The 21,246-nt window shown below is 54.9% G+C and overlaps 1 protein-coding gene across 3 annotated transcripts; it reads right to left on the reverse strand.

Annotated features, from left to right (window-relative positions):
• Nucleotides 1-556: 556 nt before the first annotated feature.
• TMEM9 (transmembrane protein 9) lies at nucleotides 557-20,162 on the reverse strand. Of its 3 annotated transcripts, none has more exons than XM_081791905.1 (6): nucleotides 20,114-20,162; nucleotides 19,515-19,616; nucleotides 18,328-18,419; nucleotides 12,741-12,849; nucleotides 10,291-10,422; nucleotides 557-1,597 (listed from the first exon to the last, which is right to left on the reverse strand). In XM_081791905.1, the coding sequence occupies exons 2-6, from the start codon at nucleotides 19,578-19,580 to the stop codon at nucleotides 1,445-1,447; spliced, it is 552 nt and encodes a 183-aa protein (XP_081648031.1). In that variant the 5' UTR covers nucleotides 19,581-19,616; nucleotides 20,114-20,162; the 3' UTR covers nucleotides 557-1,444. The 3 variants fall into 3 exon arrangements, with proteins under 3 accessions (XP_081648031.1, XP_060500045.1, XP_060500046.1); XM_060644062.3 differs by having other exon boundaries at nucleotides 19,506-19,616; XM_060644063.3 differs by lacking the exon at nucleotides 20,114-20,162 and adding an exon at nucleotides 20,030-20,107 and having other exon boundaries at nucleotides 19,506-19,616.
• Between the last annotated feature and the right edge of the window lie 1,084 nt (nucleotides 20,163-21,246).

Consider the following 21,246-nt stretch of genomic DNA (forward strand, 5'->3'; position numbering starts at 1 on the left):
CAGCTGGTCCCTCTAGGTGCACCGTTTCTGTCTGGGTCTAGGACACACCCCGCACTGCATGTTCTGGGATGGGACGGAGGGCACCGGGCCAGGCTCTGCGGGATGGCCCCTGGATGGTGCTCAGATTTGTTTCCCCCAGGCAGCTCTGCTTTCCTTGCTGCCCCACACCTCTCTGAAGAGCCGTGGGTTTTCACTAGGGAAAACACACGAGTTTCGAAGTGAGCACTTTTTACTGGTCTGTAAGATACTGACTGACATCAGGACTGTTCAGAGTTGAAGGGGGAATCTCCCCCAAAGAGGAAACACATAATTTCGAGGTAATTCCCGACGGCCAGTGGATAGAGCTCGTGAGGAGCCTGTCTCCAATCCATCAAGAGCCCTGGGGCTCTGCCCGGACCCCGTGTACCCTGCCACACCGACCAGGACTTTCCAGGCTCTGCTTCTCTCCCTGGACCTATTAAAGGACAATGTTCTCTGTCCCTTCTCTGGGACACAGCGTTTATCACATCACTTGTGAAATACTCTTAGCTCTCTAGATCTCTTGAAATCCAGGAAGTGAGAGAAAGAAGACAATTTAATGATGGCTTCCTTGAGGTACAGACAACAGAAGGACAAACGTTTCTCTCCATGCACTGGTACAATGAAATTCAGAGACGAGTGGAAATCCAGGGACAGGAGCTATAGCATTTAGAGCCGCTGCTCAGCCCATGGTCACGTGGTCCCACCAACTGGCTCAGTGCAGACATGGGGAGATGGGGGGACAGCCCGGCCTCCTGAGGTGGGGGCGAGGGCCCAGGTGGCAGAGTGAGCAAGGTGCATCAGCACCACCGTGCCTTGGGGAAAGAGTGCGGGAGAGTGGGGGTGGGGGCAAGCGGGTGGGTGTGCCCTGAAGACACAGTGCGGCTCAGTGGCATCAGCTGCCCCATCAGAACCATGCTGAGGGCTGGAACCAGGCTGAGCAGGACTGAGGTATTGGAGCTGGGAGGAAGGTGGCCATAAGAACCACAGCAGAAAGGAGAACATGCTGACTGCCTTCCTCCCACACACTGAGTCCTCGATGGCCCAGCTCCATCCTGCGAAGGGTAAGAACATTCCGAGATCTGGAGCTGGAAGGGTGGCCAGGGTGAAGTAAGGAGGTACAGACCGTTCCAATCCTGAGGCCACCTGAGGTGTCTCTGCTCTACTCTGGCCACCACCCCCTCCCCTTAAGCCCAAGATATGAGCAGGCAAACCAGAGATCAGGGACCCCATCACTCTTCCCAGATTCAATCAGCTGACTAGGACTTTCCTAAAAAGAGAGAGGAGAGGGAAGATGGCCACGGGCTTCTAAAGAGAAAACCTGGGGAGGGTGGCACCGAGTGGGGGGAGGGGGCATCTGGCTCCATCCAGCCCCAGAAGCTGGCGGCCGTGGCCTCTGGTCCTTGACGCAACCTCGTCGGCCCATCTAGCTGAGCATCTTGTGCCGATCGAAGACGGTCTTCCGCTGCTCCTGCACCTGCAGCTTCCACCGCTGCTGGGCGCCTTCCACACGCTCTAGGACTGTGTTTGCTCGAGGGCCTCCAAGGGAGGCAGTGGCGGCTGCCACAGAGCGAGCATCCTGCAGTGGAAGAAAAGGGAGAGATTTGGCACTGTGAGCTGGTGGCAGGGGTTGGGGGGGGGGGGGGTGGTTTCGAAAGCCAGACACAGAAAAAAATGCCCTTAGAGCAATCCCAAAGGTTGAGCTTCCCGCAGACTGGGAGGCTGGACCTCCCCAATGGCTGGGGGTGGCTTGAGGGCCTTGCCTGGTGGTCCATGGGGCCTAGCACAGCACCACAGCCCAGCTGCAGGCTTGGTGTTTGTAGAATGTGTAAGGTAGGGCCTGGGAAAGGGGGCACTCTGGGAGGAAAATGATCTGAGGCCCCAGTCACCACACAGCTATAGCTTGAGTCCTCGGCTGCATCCCACTGGCCTATTTCTTTTACTTTATTTTATTTACTTGTTTATTTTTCAGAGAGAGAGAGAGAGGGCGGGGAGAGGGGCAGAGGGAGACAGCATCTCAAGCAGGCTCCCTGTGTAGCGTGGAGCCCGATGAGGGGCTCGATCCCACAATCCTGGGAGCATGACCTGAGCAGAAATCATGAGTTGGCTGCTCAACCAACGGAGCCACCAAGCGCCCCCACACCGGCCTATTTCTAACCTTCAAGAGGAATACTTCTTCCTGGACTGTTCACCTCATTTGGTCAGCAGAGGCCCTGATGCCGTCTGCTGTTTGTGGATACGTATCGGTGGGCCCCACGGCGGGTACAAGGCTGCAGGACTCCTCCGCCCTGCCAGCCACGGCCCAGGGACAGCGGGAAGGCCCAGGGCTTAGGGCCTCGCTGCCCTGACATGGCAGCATGTGTGCTCCAGTGGGGAGGACGGGCCCACCGAGGCATCTGCACGGGAGCTGCTCTGCCAGGCGCCGGACACCCAGCTTACTCCCCCTGGGAAAGAGGGGTTGCCCCTCACTCAGGGAGTCCGGCAGGGATGGGGATTTGGAGTCGGACCCCAGCACTCCCATTCCAGAGCCTGCTCTGGCCCACTCCCCTTTGACAGGTCAGGTCAGGACGGCTCAGCTCCCCTGGGTGCCCTACTGATCCCCTTCCCCTCTGCTCTCGGAACTGCTCTGTTGTCAAAGGCAGTGGCTCCCCTAATTACCACCTCTGCCTCTGAAGCTCCGGAGCCCATGCATTTCCTGCAGGACCCCAACCTGATCTTTGGGGGGAATTAGAGCCGAGGGCCAGGCCCACACCCCTGTGGGGATTTCCTCCCTCGCTCTCCCTGCCTCTCATCTGCTGCCACACATCTCTTAAGGGATTAGCACACCTCTCTAAGCCCAGAGCCGCCCAGTAAATGCAACTTTGCTTCTAATGCCCCGAGCTGGCACGGCTTCTGTCGCTTCACAGCTGCCAGGCTGGGGAGAAGGGAGGGGTGGTTAGGCAAGGGTAGGGGAGGCACAGAGAGCTGGCAGTTGCAGAGAGGTGGCTGGCCAGGGGTGAGGCTGGGAGGTAATTCGCCATCGCCGCAGAGCTCCGAGTCACTGTCTCATGAGGAACACTGCCCTCTGGGAGCCCCAGTCCAGAACCCTGAGGAAGGCCTCCTCAGCCTGGTTAGCTGAGGATCACGGTGACATCAAGGACCCAGGTGCTATCAGCATGAGGCGGGGGGCGCATTGAGCCTAGAGTCAGGACTCCTGGGTTCTAGGCCGGGGCTCCGAGGGGCCACCTTCTCCCCGCCTCAGACCCCTAGGGCCCATCTCACAGGCCTCCAAGTGGGAGCTGGGACAGACGGGTGGCCTCAGCCACCTAGCAGCTCTGTGCCCCTGGACAAGTGACTACCTCTCCAAGCTTCAATTTAACGAAGCCAGTCTTTTCAGACTTTTCTGACTGTACTGTCAGCAGGAATTCCATTTAAAAGTTTTACAAGACACTTAGTATGAGGCATTCGGATACTCTCTGCTCTGCTCCGTTTCATTTTTTAAGATGCGGGTCATGACTCAGTACGTTGATTTCGTGGCCTAACAGTTGTGATCCATACTTTGAAAAACATGGTTTAGGATGAGGAGACAGGTAAGGCAAGGTTAAGGAAAACAGTATGTCCAGACTTCTTAGTGTACTGGCCGCCACGGAGTAGGAGCTCAGGAAATGTTTAGTTTCCTTCTTCCTGGACTGCGCAGCTCAGCGGTTAAGAATACTCCGGAATCAAACCAACCTGGCTGTGAGTCTTGGCTCTGACACCTATTGGAATATGACCCTGGGCCAGTCAGCTCATTCTCTGAACCCATTTTCCCATCCATAAGGTGAGGACTGCAAGAGCGGCTTCTTGATGAGGCAAAGAAAGTAAGGCCTTTAGCAGCGCCTGGCAGATAGCAAACGCTCCAATTATTCATGGCAGACCCTAGCTCTACTAGGTGGGAGAGAGGAGGAGAAAGCCGGCAGCCTGCTGCCGGAGGGAGCTGCCTTTGAAAAACCCCCATGGCCCTGTACCACCTTTCAATGCTGTTCCTTCCCCGTTCAGCTGTGCTAGCTGAGGGCTACGGGGGGCCAAGGACAGGGCTCCGTGTGGCAGTGTAGGTGACGTGGGCACTGAAGCCCCACTGAGGAAGCTGTTGGCCCACCAGGGCCTGGCTGTTCTGGCTTCAGGGGCCGCAAGGGCTTCTCTCCCCTCCCCCCTCAGGCCCCCACCTCTAATCATGTCCCTTCTGGGTCCCACAAGGAGTGCCCAGGCGCGAGCTCCAAGGTGTGGGCTGGGATACCCAGGCAGGTTTGGAGGGATGGGGCAGCTCCAGCCCTGCTTCTCCTCGACTGCTCTGCATCTCGGGAGGACGTCTTGAGGAGAGGAAGCCAGAGGAAGCCAAGAGCAGAGCATTAAGGGAACATGCTGAAATTCACCGCATTACCACAGTATCATTTGTTTTCCCTTCATGTAAAGTCTTAACAAACAGCTCCTAAGTGGGGGAAAGCTGCTGCTGAGAGCCTCCGTGTTTCCATTGCTAATAGTCTGATTAAAAGGTATTAAAGACTCCACATCTGTTCTAGAGACGGCCCAGAGCGGGGCCTTACCCTTGCCCGTTCTGCAGGCAGAATGGCAGCTGGAGGAGGAGAACAGCACCATTTCTAGCCCCTTTCCTCCGATCTAGCTCCTTTCCTCTGGGGCTGAGTATCCGGGAACTAAGGGAGGCCAGAGGGCAGCTAGGAGAGGAGGAAGGCACCGGATACTGATAGGACACCAGGAGATGCCCGGTGGGACCAGACTAGCACGACGATGACAAGCATCACTAAGTGCCGTGTGTTCTGCTAAGTACTTTACGTGGATTCTCCCCAGGCTTACAAGACTGGCACATGGGAAACATCACTCCCATCTGCAGATGAGGAAACTGAGGCTATGGGAGATGAATCATTTTGCTACCCAAGGTCACACAGCCATTTTGGTGGCTGAGTTGGGGTTTGAACCATGTCTGCGATTCTCTTATCCCAGCACTCTGCTGGGTCCTTCTTTGGCTGGTTTCTCCTAAGAGGGAGCCAATGTGGAAACCCAAAGAAGCAAGCTGCTATCTTTCCACTACATTGGAGGAAGAACAAAGCACCTGTAAAGGCACCCAGAATCAGGCACTTCAAGCCACCCTCCCATCCAGGCCTGGCAGGCCCCAGATACTGGTGCACACAGGCCAGAGCTGACGACCACCATCAAAGTGGCCTAGATGAAGCCCCTCCAGCCCACACAGGAGCACTGGTTCTGAGTCAACACTGGGCTGGGCCGAAGCCTCTCTGATGACAAGAAGATGGAAGAAAAAAGAACCCCCACCTGGAGCTGCGGCCCCTCCACCCTTGTCCCCAGCCCTGGGAGTGGGGGCAGGACCGGCACTCTTGTCACTTACCCAGTCACACAGCTAAGAATGGCCCTGGCGCAAAGCCCTTCAGAAAAGTGACCACACAGCCTCCCTCCGTTTTCCCAGTTTAGCCCAAATCCTTCCTGCTGTCACCTAATCCCACTGCTTCTCTGCTGCAAAGCTCTCCCTGACTCCCACATGCTCCCAGTCACCTTCCTAGGACATGGCACGATGACATTCCCCCACCCAAAAACCCTGCCTGCTGACTCGGCTCCTCACAGATGAAACACTCGTGGGCACGGCATTCAAGGCCCCCGAGCTGGCTGAGGCGCACACTCCCGGCCTCACCTCCCCTGCGTCCCCCAGCCCTGCATCCACACCGGTCCAGGCAGCGGCCCCTCATTCTTAAGGATGCACAAACATTTGTCAAACTGGAACACACATGATCCTGATTACATCGCACCCAATCCAGACTGAGAAAACCACACTAAGAGTTCCGGTGTCGTGGCTACTAAGTGGCAGAGTCCGACTCCAACCCCGAGCTGTGGCTCCAAAGCCCTGCTCCCAACGACAGTGCTGGGAGTCCTCTAACAGATGCTCTAGAATCACATACTTTTCTGTCTATCCCCAGAGGAGGTGGGAGGACTGTCCCCGTCAGCGTGTATCTCCAAGTCTGTCAGCTTCCCTGGAGGGAGAGCCCTGAGCACACATGCGGCCCGCCTATCCGTGGACAGAGAGGGAGGCCATCCCACTGGCCCTGAGCCTTCTCGCCACCCCGGTTCCTTCGTGCCCCCAGCTGCTGCCCTCGTCGTCACCACCATTCTTTGCTTCCCCACACACCCCTCTCATACGGGGGCCCTGGAGCTGCACCCAGCCCCAGTGGGGTGAGATCTCTGAGGACCCCGCAGAGCTCAGGGGCCCATGCTGCAAGAAGCAGAGACACCCAGAGCCTCATGGAAACCCTTATTTCTCTCTTCAAAGAGGGCCAAACCTGTACATCTAAAACAGCTCTGTTTGCTGTTTCTGTCCCAGCAAACATGCTTGCTTCCTCCTTTCAAAGGGTGTCTGAGCCTGGGGATTAAGCCTAATGCTGCCGGAATCCCAGGGGAGGCAGCGCTAAGCAATCAGGGCCCACCGAGGCCTGCCAGCACTTTCAAAGGGAACACGCCAGGCTTTCATCTCCCTCCTCAGGCGCTGGGGCTGTGGCTGTGGGGGAGGCTTCCCTTCCCCTTCCAGACCTCTCGCCCCAGGGCAGGAGAGCTCCTGGCCACAGGAGTTGGGGGAATGGGGACAAGGGCCCCCAAACCTGGGAAGCGATCCAATTCCTAGACCCATCTCTGACTGGGTCCCAGACTCAAGGTGGGAGGTGGGGTGGGGGCACCAGAGCCTGGACAGTTTCCTCCTCAAGGTCACTGAGTTGTACGGGCCCAGGAGAACTTTCAAAGAACTGAGAGGTCCTATGCCAACTTTCTTCCTTACAGGGTGAAAGCTAAATCCTTTACCCCAGGGGAGACCCCGTCCTTCTCGCTTCCTTAAGGGAAACATTCTCCAGACCATCAATGAACCCAGAGACACAGCCTCAGCCCTGGCTCTGCTGCTGCTCAGCCAGGTGGCCTTGGGGCCTGCTCTCCTTGCCCCCAAGCCCGCCCCACCCCCCTTTCCCCAAGTGCACTGAGAGAGGTGGGTCAGCATAGTATCCCTCAACACCGAGACTAGGGGCACTGGGTCTCTGGAGAGATGAAACCTTTGGGCACTACTGACCCCAGTGTCCCTACAGCAGCTGAGCTATCAGTGTCCCATCCATCCTCTGAGCTGGCTCTGAAGAGTCCCCCGCCAGGAAGCCTTCCTTCCCAGACTAACAGGAAAAAAAGGGTAAGTGCCCAGCCCCCAGTCTAATAAAGGGCTTCCCAGAGCACCCAGCTTTCTGACTGCCCATCTCCTAAAACCTGATCTCACCAACTGCCTTCATGGTCCCTGCTCATTCCTTTGGTTGGGGCTGGGTCTTGGGACATAAACCCCTGAGGGCAGACATGATGTCTACAAATCTACACAGCGCCACCTGCAGGATTCTTGAGTCCAGAGGAAAGAAGAGACGGCCATGTCCATGGGAGAAAAATGGTGCTGCTGAACCCCCAGGAGGGATGACCTAGGAACACCTAAGTTGGGGACACCATACAGAATCACAAGGTGAGGGGATGGGGAGCCAGGCCGAGTACTGGGACTAGGGGACAATCCATGCTAAGAGTGCTACAACGGGGGGACAGACCCCACTCACGGCTGCCTAAAGGTGTTCCTTTAACCACCCTCCGGGTAACCCAGGAGCTGCACCCTGCCCCACCCTCCACATCTGTGCAGAGCTGGCTGGGTCACGGTATCAGAGACTGAACACCTTTTATTACCTTCTAGAACCTTGGGGTAGGAGGTGAGGGTGTCATCCCACCTCTCTCTACCAAGGCAGAAATCCCCTCCACGGTGTGGAGTCTGGGCTCGCCGGCTTCCGCTTGAGGGCTGCCTAAGGCACCCCACTGCCCTTGCAGGCACCCACGATACATGGCTGGACAGCACCCCCTCGTAGGCCAATCCTCCTTCCTACTCAGCCAAAATCTGCACCCAGGGGACGTCTTCCCTTGGATTCAGGATCTGCTCCAGTGGATTCAGGATCTGCCCTGGATGACCAAATCTAACCCCTCCACTCTCCCTACAGCCCCCTCATACAAACAGAGGCAGCTGTGACTTAAGACTCCAAGTGGGGAGCATCCCAGGTCTCCTGGGGGAGAGGGGCCTGCGCCCAGACCCAGGGATGGCAGGCTGCCCTCCCCTCTGGCACCACATCCAGGATGGCAGGAGACACAACAAGGCCATGCCCGAGAGCCACACATTCCAGAGAAATCGCGGTGCGGACTGGGTAATCACGGGGCTGCATCTCTCAATTACTCCCCCAGCCAGGACTGCAATTACCACATTACCCCTAATCGCCGAGTGTTTATTAGCAACGCTCCTCCCCATCAGAGCTGCTATTACTGCACATTAATAACCGGGTAGGCACACAAGGTTTCCTCTTGAACACAGACCACCCAGCCGCCAGTGCCACCAGCTCCCAGGCCCCAGCTCCGAGGGGCGAGGCTCAGCCTCTCTGTTCCCCCTTTGGCCAAACGCATGTCGGCAGGAGGCTGGGGGCACACTGGGGATGGTCCAGGCACACACCCAAGAGAAGCAACAGGGCCCATGGGATGGCCAGGCCTCCCTCCTTTCCTGGCCTCGTCTTCCTGCTCGTGCTGGCTCAGACCCACAATGGCTGCACACTGAGGTCTGAGCCCTGGACCCTCTTGGTGGGGGACCCGCCCTTGCCCACCTCCGATCCAGTGCCTGAAATGTTCTAAATTCTGACTGCCTGGTGGCAGTTTAGCCGATGCCTGGTGATTTCTCGTGACTCCAAACGCACTCGCTTACAAGGGAGCCCACCCGACACATTATCAGCGGTGTCATCTGCAAGAAGATTCCTTCTTAGATCTCGTGAAATCTCCCTCTCGTGACTCCCAACTATGGGTCCTCGTACCCCTGGCTTTACCTGGGCGAAGCAAAGCCCTCTTCTGAAGACGTGCTATCCGAAGGCCGCTGTCACCTATCTCCTTGAGTTTGGCTTGTTTGGTTTTTTCTTTAAGCTAAACATCTCCCGGTTGCTTCAACTTACCCTCCCAGGACATGGCTGAGATGCTTCGCCCCTAGAAGCCCCTTTGTGCATGCGCTGGTTCACTCACTCCTTCCCTCACTCTGGGGATAAACAGTATCTTCCAGCAGCCGGAGCCACCAAGGACAGAGCTAACGGACCGGTCTGTGCTTCCACAACTTCTCAGAGCGCGTCCCTCAGGGTAGAGAGTGGCAGTGAGACCTGCCCTGCCTTCGGATGCCACTGCTCTGAGGCTGTCGTGGTGGCTGTGTGATCCCATAGAGGGGGAGCTCCGGGCGCGCGGGGCGAGGAGCCTCCCTTGGGCGGCGTGCTGGCTCATCACACCCCTGCCCAGGCCGCCTACACACGCACCACTTCCCACTTTTTTTTTTTTTCCTGCAGCTGTCCTCTGCCCCGCACAGGGCTTCCTCTGCAGGGCGCCCCTACCCCTCAGCATGGGGACAGATACAGGAGGGCAAGAGTGGCTGCTGGCCATGCCGGGCCTGACCTGAGGGGTCTGCAGGCTGCCTGGTGCCAGTGGTCCCCCATCTCCTTTATCTAATGACGTTGAAACTCCTGAGCCTGATATTTGAGGCCAACAATAACCTGGCCTAAACCTACTGGCCAGCTCTATTTGCCACTATTCCTCCTGCCTACCTTACCCTCGGAACGCTCCAAATTCCTCAAGCACACACAGTGATTTCCCACCTCAGCACCGCTACCTACTTTACTCCTCACTGGCTCTCAAAATCCTACTTTCCTCTCGAGGCGCCCAGGTTGTGTTTTGCATCGAGCAGGTGCTCCGCAGAGGACTACAGAATGACTAAAGGACAAACCTGCCACCTCCAAGTCTGCCAAAGCTTGACACCAGGGTCTGAGCAACCGGTGTCACGTGTTGTGTTCACGTGTGACCGGCCCTGGCTGGCCCACTCCCCCTCGGCCTAGAAAGGCAGGGTACCAGGAACATACGGCTCCCCCCGCCGATGCCCTGAGGCTGCCTGATGCCAGACATCGGGAGAAGTGTAGGGCCACCTCGCGCTTCATCTGGAAGTGCAAAGGGCAGTCCCCTGCCGAGGAAAACTCTAGAATCAGGGCGACGTGTGGGACACTGAACACAAGAGCAAACTGGAGTATGGGGGGTGGGGGACACGGATCCTCAACAAGGCCTCTGTAATGCTATTCTGATTCTGCCCCGGGGACTCGCATGCCGGGGGCCCAGGACCCCACATGTGGGCAGAGGTACTGGCGGGGCCCTGGCGCCCAGAACCCCGGTTACCTCGTTCTCCTCCTCATTGTGCAGCTGTTCGGTGTATGCATCCGGCTTTCGAATGAGAGGATCCACCAGCATCAGGAAGGCCATGTAGAGCAAGAGGGCCCCCACCACTGACAGGTAGATGACAATGGTAACCTGAGGGAAAGAGCCAGCTTGTCCTGTGAGCATCTTGGGTCAGGAAGGCAAATCGTGTCCATTCCCGTGCTGTGCATATTTGATGGCGCAGCTGCCTCAACTTCCGCACTGGGGAAGGGCGAGGACACTGGGGGCTTGGAGGGCAAGAGGGAAGGGAATGTGCCCTATCCCACATGCGTACCAGCTCTGCCCTAAAACTGAGGGGACCCCCCAAGAATGGCGGACATAAAAACAACAGATAATGAAGGAAGACATCTGGATTCTGACACCCCAAGATGCTCCCAGGGGTGGGGATCGGGGAAACAGGGCTACCGGGATATCTCTAAGAAAGGGTGGAAAGCAATCGGACACTAAGAGCAAGGAAGAACCGGCTGGTGAAGAGGCCTGAAGGCAGAGGCCGAGCACCTGGGCACGAGGGCTCACTCCCCCCGCCAACGGGATGGACAGGTGCGAAGCTGCGGTCCTGAGAGGGCACGCCAACAGGTGGAGGGGGACAGACCGGCAAGGTGTGCACTGGAGGCTGGAGGCTACGTCTCCCCCTCCTGGCGGTCACCCCGGGAGTAATTTCTGTAATTTCTGTTTTACAGAAGATAGATTCAGTGAGGCCAATTCAAGGTTTCCAGTGTGATACTCTGGGCATTTAAGACAGGATTCTCCAAGACACTTAGCAGCTTCAGTCCCTGTAATGGCATTACTAATACACCTCAGTTACTGGGACTACAGAAGCACCTTTGCTTGTGTCCAAATGCCCCCTGGGCGGCTGCCATCACCTGAGAACCGTGAGGCTAAACCGCTCAGCCTAGGTGCCAAGGCTAGCAAGTGGGAGAGATGTAACTTGAACTCAGATTTACTGATTGTCTCAAATGCTTTCCTACTTCCACAATGCCTGGCCATCACTGGCCTCTGAACCCGGCCTTGACCCTAAATGGACTGCGAGGAGGGATAAAAGGAAGAAAGAAACCTTGGGACTTTCAAGTCAAAGCTCAGCTCAAAGGTCACGTTCAACTGGACCAACTTCCTCCCTGACTGGGGCATCAGCGTTCATGCCTCTTTAAACAGGGCAAACGATCAGACCTCTTGCCTGTACCCCAGGAAGGGGAAGGGGAGTGGAGACTGAGTCTCTAATAGGCTAAAGCTGGGGGGAGGGGGAGGCTCCTTGGGAGGAGGACTGGAGGGAAATTTGAGGGATTAGGAAGTATGTCTGATGAGGTCCCCATATCGGGAAGTCCCTTTCTGCCAAACAGGGACAGGGGACACTTGGCTCAGAATTCAGTCTCAGCCACCTGGTCCCCAGAGGGTGGGGCCCCAGAGCACGTTCAGAGCAGGAGAAAGATGCTCCAGGAGTGGCTGGGTCAGGCGGGAGGATAAAAGGAGTGATGGACGTGGGGGATAGGCAGCTGCTTTCCATGAGAAAGGCGAGAACACAGAGGACTGCAGGGCAGGGAAGGTGCTGCCAGCTCCCTGGTCTGGGAGGACAGCAGTGAGCATCGCCTCCCCTCCTGAGCCTCAAAAGGAGAAACCTGGACGAGGCAGTGTCGTTAAATTCCCAAAATCCTTTCTTGAGACTATTTCTAGACTCTCCACAGAACCGGGTTCTCCACAGAACCTGGCCAGGAAGGGCTTAAGTTAGAAATCGGTAGACGGGGTCTGGCTCAGGTGTTGGAACACAGACTAGGAGTCCCGGGGGGGCTGTGGGTGGACGAGACCCTGCTAGCGTGAGCCGTGGTCCTGTTGCGTCCGCCTCAGGCAGAGGAAAGAACAAGGCCCCCGTCCTCACTCGCTCGCTACGGGAGTGGTCGTGTCTACCACTTCTCTCCTGAATTCACCCAACAGCCTAGGAGAACGAGGGTCAGGGCTGACGCCCCTCCTGCCCAGCTGCCCCACGCAGACACCTCGCCCTTGTCCACAGCTCTTGGGAGCTTTTCAGGACTCTGAGGAGTTCGGTAGACTGGATGTTCCAGGAGGGCGGGCTTATTGCTCTATTAGCAGCATCCTACACGGTGCCCAGAACATAAAAGGCACCTGAAGGAGGCTCCCTGAAGGAATGGGAGAGAGGAAGGGAAAGACTGGAAAGAAAAGAGTGACACTGAACACCTCTCCCAGGTTCCCAGCGCCCCCGTGTAATGGGAGCCACTGGACAGAGGTCAGAGGAGAAAGCTGGCTCCAAGAAGGTGTGGGGAGCGGGCCCCTGCATCTGTGACCAGGCCAACCCAGAAGCCGGTCCCACAGCCACTTGGGATGCTCAGAATACAGCCAGAGACAGTGAGTGCCGGGCAGCCGGGGATTGGGGCGGGGGGGGGGCCCGAGAGCCGGGCTACCTTGATGGTGGTGGTGCTGCGTTCCTCATACTTGCACTCGCACAGCAGACAGTAGGCCTCCACGTCGTGGCCGGGCACCGGCATGGGCTCCACCACGTGCAGGCAGTTGCTGCAACGGAGACAGACAGGGCGGTGGGAGCAGGGCCACGGGAAGCGGGCAGCCTGGGAGGGGAGGGGCTGGGCAAAGGTGAGGGTGTTCCCAGGGAGTATGGAGTTTATAAAGGGTCAGGCTGGCGCCAGCCCCCTTCCCCAACTCAGAGCCTCACAGCACCTGGCCACTGGCCATCCGAACCAGCTCTCCAAAGTGCCTACAGGGCTGGCACAAAAAACGCTAACGTTCCCCAAACTTCTACCCTTAGCTGCCCTCGTGTCTCCTGCTATGGTTCCCCTGCTGGGGCTTATCCATTCCAAAGATTTTCAACTCCGAGCTGGTGAGGCCTAGACTGGTATCTTAGACTAGAATCTCTTAGTCAGGACCGCCCCGGGGCCCTCCTACGTCCAGCTGCCCACTGGATTCACCATAGGAGCACCCCACAGGGTCCGCAAACTCTACGTCCACCCCTCCGCCCCTCTGCCCCAACCCCCCAGTCCCGGGGTCTGTGTTCCAAACGGCAGAAAGCACCCCTACTGTCCACTCCACTGACCAAGTCAAAACCTGGCAATCACCTTGACACTGCCTTTTCCTCTCACCTATGAATCCACCAAAAGCCAGTGATTTTATCCCCTTAGACATTTCTAAGACCCACCTTCTCTATTGTCTCCCGCTGCTGTGTCTCAGATGAAGTTCTCATCATTCTTGCTTCGGGCAAATGACCCAGCCTCTCCACTGCTCTCCTGTTCTTGTTGGCCCTGTGCCAATACTACCTGCACCTGGCAGCCGAGTGGTGTTACCAAAATGAAACTCTGGTCATGTCACCCCCAGCTTAAAGCCTAAAGCTGGTTCAATGTCTCCACCCAGCCTCTAGGGTGAGGACGAACTGAGCTGTTGCCCCTCGGCTTCCTACTGATCCACCTGATTCCAGGGCCGCCTACCTGTCCAGTTCCATCCCCTGCCTCCCCTCAACCTGCTCCCCATCCTCGTCCAGCTATGCTGATCTTCTGGACTCTTCTCTGAATGAGCCATGCTCCCTTCCTTGATACATCTCCCGCCCTCTGCCAGGAATACATGGCTTTGCCACCTTCCCTTTCCATGCTCTGAATCCTACACATCCTTGAAGATCCAGCTCAAAGACCTGACCTCTCCCTCTGCTCATCTCTATCACAGCACTGACCACACTGTACTGTGATCTCACCTTTATTTGTACAGTCGCCCCCAGGAGATGTTGAGTTCCTTGAGGACAGAGGCCATCCCCAGCACCTTGGCAGAGCTGTGCTCAGTGAACAAGTGACTGCCAAATGAATCCCATGTTCTAACAGTATGCCCACTTAGCCCACCTTTCCCTAACAGGGCTCTCGCAGAAGGTGAGCCAAAGATCACAGGCCCATTTGAAAAGGTGGCGGGTTCAGGAAGGCAAAGTGGCATCTCCACCACGATGAGGTCAGGACCCAAACCCTGATCCTTGGCTCATCTTTATATCTGACCCTCAGCTTCAGTGGGGCCTGTGCTCAGCTCTTTATCTGGGTCTCTCGATCAGCCCCAGCCCTTCAGATCGGCAGGTTTTCAACAAGTATGGTTCACAGACCACAGTAAGCCAATGACCTAGAGGATGCGCCTTTATCACTACCACCAGGAAAGGTCAAACACACCCTCAGAGGTTCACGGAGGCGAACCAGGCATCACACTGCCATGGATCGCCAGGTCTGAGCTGTCCTGGCTGTGCCGCTGAGTGTCTGGGGCCCTGGGCCTATTTTCTCCTCTCTGAGATGCAGGGGTTGTACCAGATGACCTTTAAGGCCCTTCCTGGTCTAACAGGAAGCCTGCAAGAGTCACGCATAGCTCTCTGAAAACAACCAGGCCTGTGCTGAGCTATCCAGGGTCCTTTTAGACTCAGGCTGGGTTTTTGGCAGAGGCATCAAAGACGTGTGACGTGAAGATCAAGTGTTGACATAAAAATGAGATGTCCTCTAAAATCCTCTGATCCCCTTAAAAATCTGGCCCACAGCATATGTGATTTCATCTTAACCTCCAACGATTCCAGTTTCATCACTGGGTAGCAACTTCACCACATCACTCCTAGCTGCACGAAGGGGTCCTCTTCTACCGTAACTAAATGCATCATTTCCAGACCCCGCACACTGCCAGTTCTGGGGGCTGATGGGCAAGGCCAGGTTCACGCACAACACTTGGTCATCACTGCTGGGACCTTCTCTTTTCCAGGAAGTCCCTGCAAGCCTCCTGAGGACCAGATGCCTCCTTTCCGAGCCACACGGGGTCGTGGTTTAGAAGGTCACGCCAGTGTTGCAGGAGGATATGTGGACTACCCCCAAGGCCAAGGTGGAGTGTCAGGGGGAGCTGGGAGGGGCCAACCCAGGTTCTTCAAATTGGAATGCTATTACAGGAACAGGCTGTTTCTAGAAGGGTTAGGGCAACAGTAAACGAAAAGCTGTAATCTTTCTGTTGGCTCTGGCCCTCCTGAGAGTCAGTGAAACCCTAAACATGATCCTGCTCTCTAAGGCTTTCCTTTACCTTTTTGGGGATCAGTGCTATCAAATGACTCCAAGGACTGGCCAGAGGACATTAAGGGGAGAGGTCTACAAAGATAAGCTGGGTTTAATTCTCTGCTCTTCTCTGCATTCTGTGATGGCAGGTAATTTATTTACCCTTTCTGGGTCTCGGTTTCCTCATTTATAAGTGGAGGCTGAACTCCATCGGTGTCTTTCAAGCTGTGCTCTCTTAGAACCACGCAAGAACCACTGTGCAAGGAGGTGGGCTGAGGGAGGGGCTGAGGGACGGGTCCCTCTCGGCACCGGTTCTGATTTTGTTTTGTACGTTGTGTTTCCAAAACAGATTCTGTCGATAGAAAGGTTCAGTTTGTATAAGTCTGAAAGACACTGAACTAGCCAACCTGTTTGGTTCCTTCCTACTCTGGGATGGCCTCTAATACATTATCTCCTCGGCAGGCCCACCAACAGAGCAACATTGTTAGGGTTTCTGCCCTTCTACAGGCATGTGGTTATGAACTACCAGCACTAGATGGCAGGATACCAGCACCGCAGGAACATAAATGCCATTAAATGTGAGGACTGCGGCTCAGGCAGTTCTGGCTTCACTCTGCACCACAAAGGAGGGTGCAAGTATTGCCCCGGCTGTGGACCAATGTGACAGCACAGTGACAAGGTGGCAGAGACTTGAAGACACAACTGGACTCCTCTGGTCCTAGCACGGAGACCCTAAGACCACATGTCAAGCCCCATCGCATTACTAAGGGAGTGTCACCAGTGTCACTGGGTCCTAGAATCTGTCCAGCCTCGGTTTCCACCTACTACCCTAATGGAACTGTCTCGAAGTTCTCCATTAAGATTGTTCATTAGGCAGTCCCTTAATTCTGATTTCTAAGGAGAAGATAAACTACAGCCTGAGAGGTCCAGACAAGACTCGTTTCTCTGTGGGCATCCACACTTGGGTTTTCAGACCATAGTATAACCCCAGGGCAGAGACATTGCTAATAAAATCTGCTGTTGCCTGTGGGATGTAGTCTTATTACCTGCTGTGGGGCTCTGACAGTCTATCAGATCATTTCCTGATGTTATTTGAGCTATAACCCCAACATACAAGGAGGTCACAGGGGCTCCTCCCAGGACTTCATGTCTCAGGGCTTTGTCACTCCATCAGGACAGGCAAAACCAGAGGGAAACAGTCTACCTATGTTGTGGGAGGAGCTCAAGTTTTCTGGGGCTTGGTGTAAGTCTGACGATTATCTATGTGGCCTCTAATAACGCATGATAATATATATTAATATTAGCTAACATTTATATAGCACTACCTATGTGCCAGGCATTGTCTAAGTGTTTTACTTACACAGGTACGTACAAGCACATATACCACACACACACGCCCACACACACACACACACACACACTTAATACTCAAAATACTGCCGCCCATCTTACAGATGAGGAATCTGAAGTACATTGGAGAGGAAGTAACTTGTCACAGAATGAGCAAATGGCAGACCCAGAGTGAGGGCAAGGCAAGTCAGATCCCCAGCCTGTGCACCTAACTAGACAGCCTCTCGGAAAATCACTCAGACTATCTCAGAACTGGGTAAATTCAAAATTCCCAAATGCTTCTCCGAACAAACTGCCTCACGATCACCTACGGAACTTTAAGAAAATGTTACCCCTGCCTTCCTGCTCCCAATACTTACGGAATCGAAATCTTAGCGGGGAGGAGATCTAATGTAGGGCATGGTGACTATCGTTAACGATACTGTATTATACACTTGAAAACTGTGGAGAGAGTAGATCTTAAATGTCCTGACCACAGACACAAAAGGTAATTATGTGAGGAGACGGAGGTGTTAATTTACCTTATTGTGGCAATCATTTCACAGTATGTATATCAAACCACCAGGCTATACACCTTAAACTTACACAAAGTTCTACGTCTAACGTATCTCAATAAAGCTGGGGAGAAAAAAAACAACAAAATCCAAAATCTTGGGGGGCAGAAGGTGCTGGCAATCTGCATTTTCTCAAAGCCCACCTGATGATATTGCCGTACAACCAAGCAGGCGCACTGACCTGGACATCCCCTCCCCATGATGTGAATCCCTTCTAACAGTGCCCTTAGCAAAGAATCACCCCATCTGTGCTCAGATCCCTCCAAGGATGGGGCTTCCCAGCTCCTAAAACAGTCTGGATTAGAAATGTTTCCTCAGCTCACACTTAAATCTGTTTCCCTGAAGCTTTCCTTAAAGTTGTTTCTACTGGCTCCAATTCTACACCAAAAACCACATGGAACATAACCGATTCCCATTCCCATGTGCCCCACCTCCCATAGCATGCCAGCCCTGCTCCTGGTCTTTGTCAGTCACCAGATGTCGCCAAACCCTCCCCTCGTTGAGCCTCCCTTAAATCACTCCTTCTAGGACAATGTGTTGAAACTTCCTTTAATCAAGCTGGTCTCCTTTCTCTGAATTTGTGCTTCTTCATTTCTTTTTTAACGTGAAGCATCTAGAAATGAATTCAGGACTCCTGGAGTATAATTTAAAATTCCCCTTTGGATTTTAGACTCTGCAGTTATAAAAAGGGAACGCTACCTATCTCGCCTACCTCACAAGGTGTTAATGACACTGGTACAGAATAACACAGAGCTTTGCGAAAGTACACAAAAGATCCCACAGTATGCGGGCATACTAACAACCTCTCCCAATTTCTCTGCCACCATTTTGCATATATGAATAAACACCCAAACCAAAGCAAAATAACAACATCCAGTTCTCTGACCAGGAACCCCTCAGCTAAAATTCAAGGCACCTAGGCCCGGTTCCCAATTGGCTGTGTGACCATGGACAAAACAGTGCTTTGTACACTGTCCATAGGAATGAGAGAGCAAGCTTATCCTCCAGGGGTCCAAGAATCCCAGGAAACACTTGTAACTTCAACTGGTTGAAGCAGCCATGAGCCAGCCTGTACAGTGCCTTACCAGTCCTTCTGTGACACATTCTGGTTGTAAATGTGCCCACTGATGTTTCTATATGGTGGACAGATGCATTTGCAACGGATATCTTCAGAGCTCTGGAAGAAAAAGCATATCAGGTAGACAGGGCCCATGGGTTCAGGTTCTAGCAAAGACTTTCAACTTTCATTTCCCTGTTCTATATATGAATGCTCTGACCTTTCCCATCCCCAAGTTCAGCAAGGAATGGCTTCTGCAGGAAGGATGCTAATATCACAGGATCCTCAAGACGTAAACCGTCCAGGTGGCAAACGAGACCCCCAGAGAGCTGCCGAGGGCTGTCATTCCCTAGTAGGGTGCTTTGGAGTAGGGATGTGTGTGGCAAGCAAAGTGACAGTCCTCTACTCTGGGCCCCACATCTGCTGTGTGCACCTCTGTCCAGCAATCTTGATGGTGAGACCCTTTCTCCCCACCCCTCCATCGTCCCATCTCCAACTTCCCAGGTTAGGATGAGGGCAGAAGTAAACAAGAGAAAGAGGGTCATTTCTGTGGGAATACCCAAGCAACCCCTTAGAAAGTTCTTCCTCTCTGAAATGGGTAAGAAACAACACCACAAATATTTTCATTCCAATCAGGAATTCCCCAGGGAGACTGCAAGCAAACCCTCCGACTCCACCTTACTTAAAGCCTTGGGGATCTTCAAATTTTCACATACCACAGAGCTGCCCAGCTCCGGGCAATATGCTCCTGAAAAAAAGTGGCAATTTCTCCAGAGTCCCAATGCTTAGGGTGGGTTAGGCTGGTCACCCTTGGCAACAGAAACTTCCAACTGTGTAGGACTCCACACTTAAAGAGCATTTCTACTCACTGTATTACTTGATTCTCCTTCAGCAGAGTAGTGGATATTATAACCATAGTTATTTTAACCCAGGAGCAAAGGAAGGTATGGGGAACTTAGATAATTCCTTCAAACACAAACTCCCTTGCTGGAATCCTACCTCGGTTTCCATCTGGTCCAGAACCTATGTTCTGTGCACCACCCCACTCCTCTCACTCCACCCTTCCCGACGCCTGCAGTTCTGCGCCTGCGAGTCCCAAAAGTATGGCCCATAAACGAGTGAGAGGGGCAGGGCGGAACAGCAGCTACCCCTGGGGAAGCCCTGTCCGCAGGGAGGGTGGTCGTGCAAGAGGTGCTGCTGTCTCACCTCCCTCACCTTGTTGGCTTGAGCTGGGGGCACCAGCAAGCACCCGACCACGGCCACCAAACATAGGAGCTTCATGCTTGGCAGGCTGGGGGTGCCAACCAGACCGGACACCTGCATAAGAGATATGAAGTCGGGCAAGGAAAGGTGACCACACCACTGTCGGCACTCTCGGCCCCTTGTCCGTCTAGCCGGGACTTGGGAATGGGGTTGGGGGCTGGGCTCAGCATTCCAGGGCCTCCTAAAACCCTGTAGTTAAATGCTGCCTTCCCTCTCCCCCAAGTCTCCGGCTCTCGACTGCCCACCCGGAGCGCCCAGAATAGAGGCCTCTCGGGGACACGGCCGCAGGGGGCCTCGAGTCCCGAGGAGCAGGCCACGCTCCGTGCTCTGACCCTCGCATTCCGTTCCACCGCCCTCCGCCATCTCTGCCTCCGCCCGCCCGGCAGCTCCTCCCCGCTCAAGGCCCGACGAAAACTTTGGGTGCAGAGGCTGGAAGACCTGATCCGACCGCCAAGGCCAGTGCCCACCTAATCTAGGGGTCTTGGGCCGTCCCCGAATCCCCAGGTGCCCCCACGACCCCTGTCCCCTCCCCCAACGCGCCGTCCGCTAACCTGCGAGCCCCGCCGCTGCTGCAGAAGACCCGGCCGGTCCCGCCCCCTCCCGGCCGCTATTGGCTGCCGGAGCAGTCTCTCAGCCCAACCTCGCTATCGCCAAGGTAACAAGACCCACCTTCGCCTGGGCTTAGAGGCTCCGGCGCAAGGGAGAGGAAGGCATTTCTCAAACCCGACCAAACAAGAAAAGGGAGCGTCAGTCAGTCTTCCAGGCCAAAACGTGGAAGGGTCTTGCCTTTGTGGGGCCTGTAAAACTACCATTGTAGTGCTTGGCCCCTCCTTGTATTATAAAAGGCGGAGGATCGGAGAGGGACTAAGCTTGTTTCACCTTGTTTTGAAGAGAAAGCACTTTATACACAATAAGCTAGTAACAACAATAACCTTAAAAATCCAATAAAGGGCTTTGTCCTCGCTCACAATCTGGAAATGTTATTTAGGGATCCATGTCTTTGCTGCATAAGACTTTGCCAGACCCCAGCTCTACTCTTCCCTCCACCCTCCTCCCTGAGGAGGAGGAAACCAGGGGTGGCAATGAAGTGGAGGACTGGGCCTGTGAGGCGTGTGCCCGGCCACCGGTTACCTGGTCTCACTGCCCCGAGTACCGGTTCTGGACCTGGCAGACTGGGGCAAGATGTGCAAGGCCAGCATGGGGAGTGGGGAGTGGAGGGTTGGGGACGAGAGAGGGAAGTCTGGGCTGCTGGGGGGCAGAAGTGAACTTCTTGCCAGCTGTGAAGGAAAGAGAAGCCATCTGAGCCTGGGGTACCAGGCCCAGAGTGAGGACACCGAGGCTCTGGCCCTGGCTTTGCCACTAAGCAGCTATGTTACCCTGGGAAAAACCACCTCCCCTCTCCGAGCCTCAGTGTCTTTATCTGTAAAATTATTTGGTTGGATACTAAGGTCCCTTTCAGCTTTGAAATTTTGGGGATTTCAGGGAGTGGCTTGATGTGGCCCGCTCTTGATGTTGGTGGCTGGAATCAGCATATGGGCTGGGTGTGGGCACAATTAAGCCCCTCACAGGCACACTAGACGCCTTGTGTGGAGGTAGTTGGGTTTATGTTTCTTTACCGGACTCATGTCTTATGCCTTTTTAAATCCTCACCACCTGGTAGACTATCCTACCCTTGGTGGGTGCT

Source organism: Panthera onca, chromosome F1, assembly GCF_046562875.1.
Source record: "Panthera onca isolate mPanOnc1 chromosome F1, mPanOnc1 haplotype 2, whole genome shotgun sequence".
Classification (NCBI taxonomy): Eukaryota; Metazoa; Chordata; class Mammalia; order Carnivora; family Felidae; genus Panthera; species Panthera onca.